The sequence below is a fragment of the Glycine max genome, chromosome 6 (genome assembly GCF_000004515.6).
Source record: "Glycine max cultivar Williams 82 chromosome 6, Glycine_max_v4.0, whole genome shotgun sequence".
Classification (NCBI taxonomy): domain Eukaryota; kingdom Viridiplantae; phylum Streptophyta; class Magnoliopsida; order Fabales; family Fabaceae; genus Glycine; species Glycine max.
Genome location: NC_038242.2, coordinates 15,129,558 through 15,138,266, shown reverse-complemented (window position 1 = coordinate 15,138,266; position 8,709 = coordinate 15,129,558). Strand labels below are relative to the sequence as shown.

General features: G+C 28.4%; 1 protein-coding gene across 2 annotated transcripts; it reads left to right on the top strand.

Annotated features, from left to right (window-relative positions):
- Positions 1-5,339: 5,339 nt before the first annotated feature.
- LBD27 (LBD domain-containing transcription factor) lies at positions 5,340-8,109 on the top strand. Of its 2 annotated transcripts, none has more exons than XM_006581845.3 (2): positions 5,340-5,599; positions 7,080-8,109. In XM_006581845.3, exon 2 carries the CDS (start codon positions 7,096-7,098, stop codon positions 7,651-7,653), a length of 558 nt encoding a protein of 185 aa, XP_006581908.1. In that variant the 5' UTR covers positions 5,340-5,599; positions 7,080-7,095; the 3' UTR covers positions 7,654-8,109. The 2 variants fall into 2 exon arrangements, with proteins under 2 accessions (XP_006581908.1, XP_003527004.1); XM_003526956.4 differs by having other exon boundaries at positions 5,340-5,650.
- The last annotated feature ends 600 nt before the right edge of the window (positions 8,110-8,709 follow it).

The window sequence follows — 8,709 nt, the reverse complement described above, 5'->3', positions numbered from 1 at the left end:
TTTAATAAATTTTTATTAATCATAAAAAGATTATTAAAAAGAAAGTATTAGAGAGAACGTTGCTGTGTTTCTCTCTAAATTAAGTTTGGAACTCTTAACAAGAGTTTGAATCATTCATCAAAACTAATTATAGTTAGTTTATATAGCAATTGATGGTTAAATATATATATATAGAGATTTTCCAAATGATTGAACAGAAAGCATACAAAATTTGAGGCGATCGATCTAGTAATGAGAAATTATTATTTTTTGCTCAAAATTAAATAATTTATATGAAATTATAAGTTCAAATTTTATTATTGTTATAACAAAAAAAAAAATTACAGAGCCATTATACTATGTTGAAACTTGAAAGAGAGCCTAAAGGCAAAGAGTGAGTTAGAGGGGGGGAAAACCATCCAATGATCCTAATTAACATCTTTACCTTTCCTTTTGAAAAAATAACATCCTTCCTGCTCACCATAATACTTTGGTTTCAATTAATCTAACATATTACCGACTTTACGTACAGGAATCTTTTGAATTCTCTATTGGAAGACCATTTTTTTTTTCTTGACAAATGGAAGGGCATATGATGCTACACGAACCTCCTATTATAAAATGTTTATTATTGTATAATACAAAAACCCCATCTTGCTTGATTAAGACTGTGATCAGAAAGCAACAATATTTCCACTTTTAGAAAAACATTTTTTTAAAATAAACCTTTTGCTTTTAAGTTCCCTATGCGGCTGGGATCATCTTTAACTAATCATTGCATCACGAAGTATGCAATCAAACAAATTTTCCTTACCTTTATATTTCATTTGTGAGATTAACTATTATAATTTATAATGTAGCAATAACAACTAGAAAGCAATTTATACATATATGGCAGTCAGGTGATGGGTGATGTATGTAGGTAGGTGGGGGAACTCTGCCATTGCTATCAGCTATTGTTGTATTATGTAAATATAGAGGTCGCTATCATGTTGTCACTTCTAATATATCAAATAGTTCTTTTGTCGAATGATAATATAATTGATAAAGCTTTATTATAGTATCACTCTTAAATTAAGACTTAAGTGCTAGAGTGTTTGGTTAATTTTTCTGTCGTAATAAGTGAAACCTTATCGAAACTAGATTGTATATTACAAATGTGGAGATAAAAGACGAAACTATACGAATGTGGGGATAAGTTAATTATGTTTGATAAAAATATTGATAAATTAATCTAAAATTAAAATATTATTTTCAAACTATATTGTTTTAATTTGTTAAATTAAAAATGTTTGATAAAATAAAAAAAATATTTACTAAATATATTTTTTTGTAATAAATCAAATTTATAATTTAATTTGAATAAAATTTACTATAAGTTAATCATATAGTAAGTTATAAATTAATTAAAATGACCTGACAAATATCCATAAGAAAACCTTCACATTAAATAACACAACAATTAGCGAACTAAAATGCAAAGTTGCTTCACTAGTTCTTTTAAAAATAGGAGAATGTAAAAGAAAAATTGTAGCAACACAGTATCATGCATAGATAAAAAAAAAAAACTTAAAACGTGACATCCGCCGGTAGAGACATAAAATTGAGAGCAGTTGCCACAGCAATTAACATTTGACGTTCAGTACTTATATGTTTTTCTAAGGTTAAGAACATGTGAATGCCGATAATCAAATAAAAAAGAAAAATTCAAGACTAAAAGAAATATTGTCAGTAACAATTTGGTGTGACATAGCATTACTAGTCCTTCAACAGCACATAGGATCGAATTATATATATATATATATATATATATATAAAAGGAGTATCAGCAATATTTTCTTTTAAATATTCTTTTTATTATTGATTGGAATTTATTAAAAATCATTAATTTTGAATAAATTTAAGAGAGAAAAAAATACTAATTAAAAAATAAAATTTATCAAAATTGATAATTTTTAATAAATTTCAACTAATTATATTCAAAAAAGAGTGTGACTAACACTCTTCTGTATATATACACACACGAAATGATTCGTCCCTCTAATATATATGTAGCGAATTTCTGGCTTCACTAGAGTGCCTGCAGATTATAGTGCCTTAAACGGACAAGAGGACCTATTTCTTGGGTGTCATGTTTTCCTGAGTCTCGACCATCAACAGAAAATATGTTTTATAACCACTTGAATGTAAAACATTTGCTATAAATACGTATATTGTCTTCAACATGTAAATGGATTGATGAATTGATTTGCAATTCACCATGAAATATTAATGAGGTATAAAAATATATGGTAGTTCCCAGTACAACAATCAGTGTAATATAGATTAGTGTTCAATTTTTATATATACATTATTGTTGTAAAAGACTTTTAACATTAACTGTCAATTAAGAAGAAATCATTATATGAATAGTTTTTAAAAGTAGGAAGAATGATGAAGTTATTCTAAAGCGTTATTTTTCATTTTTATCATTTTTTTAAAGTTAACTATTCTAAAGTGTATAAACCAACTATTGATGATTTACCTTTAAAAAAACTATACATAATTTATTTTTTGGGAGGGAGCATTATATATATGGTTATTTTAAAATGATTAAATACTTCAAGAGAAAATGTTCATACATTAATTGACCAGTTTAAGAGATTTGCAAAAAAATTTCATCCCTGATTAAATTAATGTTTACTTTTGGCAAAATCTTATTATCGAACAACATAAAGTTGATATAGTTAACCGAAATAAAATCAGAAATAAACAAATCTACATATGTCATATATTGTCAAACATAATACCTCAAACGATCCGAATTGGTGTAGACTAGATGTATGTTTGAATTTCAGTTAGAAGCTTGTAAAAAAAAATACATATTCCAATACACCAAAGCAAGTATTATGGTTTATTAAGATAAAAATCAGTTAAGTTGAATATAACTTGTATTCAAACACATCCCAAAATGTTAAAAATAACCATAACTGTGTTATTGAATAATTTCATAAGGAGGCCACTTGAATACTTAATAACCACCAATGAGCATGGCGATATTCTCTATCATACAATATGTACTGCATCATCATTGTTTAAAGTTTAAGATGGATTACGGTAAATTGATGCATAAAAGTCCAACTGTCCCTGCCTCGTATGCAAAAGATGACCGTACACACACAAATTTTTAGGTTATTTCACACACAAAAAGGTAAAGCTAACCCCTAGGTACTTTACATATATACATACATTATTCATGAATTAATAACTGTTGATGAAATAATTTATTTCTAAGTTGGCCTAAGAGTCTTCATAACTAAGTGATCTGATTATGGATGCCACTTTGCGCTATCAAATTTAATAATAAAATTCAAATTCTCTTAAATATTATTAGTTAGTGCAAAGCTCATGAATAATGGTTAATAAGTAGGTCGTGGTGTTAATAATTATTATTTGATCTACTTGATTATAAATTTTACAAAATTTTAATTATTTTATGTTTTTATTGTTCTTATAATAGTGTTTCGCTTTTCACTTTTCAATAAATAAATATTGGGTCAATTTATTTAAATTTATTTATTGAAATAAATATTTATTTTGATAAAATAAGTAATTTTATATTTTTTAATGTGTTTATCTAAATTATTTATATTTTTAAAAATAATTCTATTTATTTTAAAAGATAAATCCTATGTACTTCTTAAAAAATGATTATATAAAATTTGTTTATTTTAAAAGTATTGAACTCACCCATTAACTGGTCAGTATCTTTATGATTGATACTTATCAATGATTTACAAAACACTTTGGATTTTTGTATCCTGTGTGTACTTGTTTGGGTATGACTTATACCATTGCTTCTATAATATGCACTTTTGGCCGATAAAAAAAAACCATGATTTACAAATCAAAAGGTTTTAAATTAAAAATAATGTTTTTTCAGTTTAATTTCAACATATTAAGGTTTGGATTTTCATGAAAAATAATTTTTGTAATGTGTATCCGTGTCATCCATACACATTCTATTTATTTGTTTAAATTAATTCACTACAAAAAAAAAAAAAAAACCTAACAATAGTGACAAAGTAATGTACATTTAATTTTTAAAACTAGTATTAGTGATCAAAATTGGCAATATATAGTAATGACAATTTTATCTGTAATGCTTTAATTTCTTAAGCTTGAATGACTTTTTTTGTACTTTTATACGATAAATATTTAAAAAAATGAAGATTTTTATGTTTTAACTTCTAAACATATTTAAGGGTAGAAAATAAAAAAAATTGATTAAATATATTTTATTTTGTGATATCTTAACAATTATCATATATAAGACACTTATTATCTAGTAGGACTCTTATTTATAAAGCATTTGATGTATTCAATACAATACCATTAATAGTTCATTTGCTTAGTGCTCTTGTGTTTAAATTAAAGACAAATGCTAAAGAAATATATACATTTACTGTATAGCGATTTTTTGGGTTTTTAATATAATAAATAGGCTAACTTTAAATTATTCTACATCATCTTTCTACTAATCATTTTAGTTAAGAGAGAATTTAATATTTTTATGTTTCTAAAATATTAAATGTCTTTACTTCTTCATTCAATAATAGTATATTTTTTTAATAAAGTATTAGTTGGATCAAAAAAAATATTTTGTAGAAAGATATATCACTACCTTAGGAAATATTATATTTTTTTAGTTAACAATTTTAAAGAGTGATGTTATACTTCTATTAATTTTCCTATTAATTATTTGAATACTTTAACAAAAAAGTATTAAATAAAAATTAGATTCACTAATATCTTAAAAATATTTAAATAACATTCATCAGTTTCTTAATAACTATGAAGATTTTGTAGACTAATTTTCTAAAAATTTGTATGTACTCAATTTTTAATTTTTAACATGTATATGAATAATTGTTATCGAGAACATGTTTAATAAATTTCTATATTCTTATTTTCAAAAATTAATTTCATTTTTTATTTAAATAATAATATTTTTCTATTTATGAAAATTTTATAATTAATATAATTTTTTATGTCTCTCCCTCACATCATTTATTTTATTAATCAAATACATTTAATTGGGTTGATTGAATAAAATATGTGACTTATTATAAACTCCCGTCATACCAGAGTTGGACTCCTCCATGTAAATCAAGAAAAAAATTTATTCCATTTCTTTCTTGGATCTCTTCTCTTCTTTAAAAAAACAAATTATAAGAATTTGTTTTCTCAGTTTATTTTAAGTGCATCAGTTAATTAAGTTGAGAATGGGAGTCATCCCCACATTCCTGATATTATTATTAGATGCAAGGTCATAGTCATTCTTTTATAGTGTACCTCCATTTATTACCTTTGTCTTTTGCATCCATTCCTTCTCCATCCACTCAATGCTGTTTGCCTTCTCTCCCTCAAACTTTTTCCCACTTAATTATCAGTTTCCACACACCCCTATCTCTCTGTCTCTCTCACTTTGCGTCTCTCTTGCAGTTAGGGTTTCCTCTTTAAGGGTGCTCTTTCTGTGACAAATCTGCGCCTTATATCTCTCATTGGCTAAGGCTCTTTTGTCTTGTGAGGGTAAAAGAGCAGCTTCCTAAAGGGCCTCCCAACAAGGGGAAAAAAAAAGGTACTTCCCTTTTAGTTCATCTGATCAAAGAAACCTATACATCACAAACAGGTAAAATCATGTTCATATTGTAGTTTTCCCTCTTTGCTTCTTCTCTCTATGCATGTACAGTTCTTTTCTCTGTTTGATGTTCTTTTATGTATAGTAGTACCGGTTGATAGCTAGACAAAATGGATCCCTTTCGAGAAGTTACTGTTTAGGGCTTTTTTCCATTTTCTATATGCTTTTTTGATGCAGTCATGAATACAATCATGCCTCGTTGCTGCAGCTGGTTAATTATAAGTTTTTACCTTGATGATCATGCAGCCGAGTTCCAGAAGAAGAAAGATATATATAAAGTTTTCTTGTCTATGTTAGTGTATGGAGTGATTTTCTGATTAATAAACGTAAAACAAGATATAGACCATACCCAGAAACTAAAAGGGGGAAAAAATTAGAAAACACTATGAAGATTAAAATTAAGAATTCTTCTTTAACTTGTTCTCCTTATGAATAAAAAAAAAGGGAGAAATGAAAGAAGGAAAATATATTTTAAGAAAAGAAATAAGAAAGTCTGTGAAAGAAAAAGAAAGGATAAAGAAAGTCATATACTATACTATAATGTAATATAATTTTAGAAAGTGACAACTAATCCTTAAATTTAAATCAGTTTTGCAAAGTCTCATGTACGTATGTTTGTGTTGGAGAAGGTTCTGCTTAAGAGAAGGAAGGATCATCAAGGGTTAAAGGGTCTATAAGATCAGACTAATTAAAGTTATCCCAAATTAAAAATATTTTTTGGTTATTATTTTTTTATAATAATAATAATATTATTATTATATTCTGTTTCTAATATTCAATCATAATTATGGATTCATATAGCCTCCATTTTTGTGTGGCTATATTGTTGATTATCACTTCGATCAAAGAAAGATCACAAACAAACGACACTAGACAAGAAAAACAGAAAAAAAAAGGGAGAGTAAAACCATGGAAGAGGCGTAACTGAAAAGAAATAGTATCATATTCAATTTTTTTTTCTTTTTTATTTTGACCATTCATTTTTGTAATAATTTTGAAAGTAAAAAAATGCTTACTAGAGAACAACACATAGACTTTTTGGTCAGTTTTCTACTCCAATAAAATTAGAACTTGGGACCCATCCATTCCAGGTAAACTCTCACTAATATTCAGCAATGAGAAATATGAGATCTCACCATAGATTTCCATTGATGCTGGTGGTCCTCTCTATATCTTGTATAAAGGCGAGCCTTCTTCTGATCTATAAAACCTTTTTTTCTTTAAAATAAAAAAGAAAAAAGAAAAACTAACTCTTTTTTCTGTTAGTTTTTGTTAGTGTGAGATTTGAGTATGTGATTTCTCCCTTCTTTCCTGATCAGTAGATGAATCTTATATCTCTAGAGAAAAACTAACTCTACACAGGGGAGAAGGAAAATTTTTGGTTAATTGATTTGATCATGTCAATGTTTCTCTCTTTTAGGCAAATCAGAAAAAAAATGGCATCATCAAGCTCCTACAATTCTCCATGTGCTGCCTGCAAATTCTTGAGGAGGAAGTGCCTTCCGGGGTGCATCTTTGCACCTTACTTCCCACCAGAGGAGCCTCAAAAATTCGCAAACGTGCACAAGATCTTCGGTGCTAGCAACGTGACAAAGCTTCTCAATGAACTCCTCCCTCACCAGAGAGAAGATGCAGTGAACTCTCTTGCCTATGAAGCCGAGGCACGTGTTAGAGACCCCGTTTATGGCTGCGTAGGTGCCATCTCATTCCTCCAGAGACAAGTCCAAAGGCTCCAGAAGGAGCTTGATTCCGCCAATGCTGATCTCCTACGCTATGCCTGCAATGACATGCCTCCACCCTCTCTTTCTGTGCCACCACAAATGCCCCAAAGGTCTTTTATTGCAAGGTTTGGTAATGAATCAGCAAGTGGAGGAGGGTTCTATAGGCCTTCTCCTACAACCACCACCACCACTTACTCTTTCCCTTATTCTCTTCCTTGGACTGATTCTGAGGATATCAATGATAGAGGAGGAGAAGGAGGAGGTAACTTGTGAATTATGTTTTCAAGAATATTGCACATCTAGGGTTTGTGCCTCTTTGAGGGCATGGCCCTGCAATATTTATAATTTCTAGTTATGGTCTCTATCTGGCTATTGTAGCCTCACTTGGACTCTGGCTAGGTGTGACTCAAGGTCTACTCTTAAATTTTAATTTGAAGGGGTTTTGTTTAATTTAATTTCTAGGGTGGTGATTATGAACATGAGGTGTTTATTTAAGACCTAAGGTTGCCAAAAACTTAGGTGTAGTCTTTCCCAAAAATCTTTAGTTCTAAATAAGTCGGTGGAAGAGGAGCATGCATAGTAATGTATGACTACTACTACTACTAGACCTACTCTTTGTTGTTGTATCAATTCAGTGCAACTCTCTATAGGCATGTGCAGTGAGCATGCGGAGTTGACATTCTCTGTCATTGTTTATGATTAAGAATAAATTGAGCGATAACGTTACTTGATTCTAAAGCCTAACTCTACGGGTTAGACGCTTATAGTCCTACTTACCCTATATATTCCTTGCCTTTAATAGTTTTCCACTTTAATTAATTTTCCTCTTGTTCATGGACCACCGTTTTACTTTCTCCTCTAGTTAATTATTTTAACTATGCATGGCATGTTCAAAAACAATGATTTATATATTAACAAATTGTTAGTTAAAGTAATACTAAATTCAACCTTTTTAAATTTAAGTAAGGTATCTCTTCTGAGTCTTCTACATAAGATGTAGTTGATAGGAGAAAATTTTAGTAAAGGTAATTAATCAGATTTGTGATAAAGATTAATCATTGATAAAGTTAATAAATATTTCGTAATCCGTATTAATAACATCATTAAAAAAAATAATGATTTATATATTATTTAATTTTCTTTACTAATCACCTACCTGAGTTGTTTAACCACCCATTGAGTTAATTTACTTCACTAACCGTTAAAAAAGTTCTTGTAGTAAACTTAGTTTGCTTTAGATCAATTAACTCTCGTCGATAGAGAATTTCCCTAAAATAAAGGCACAGAAGTGTATAGTGTCAGTGACAGTGAAGAAGTTGAGCTAATTAT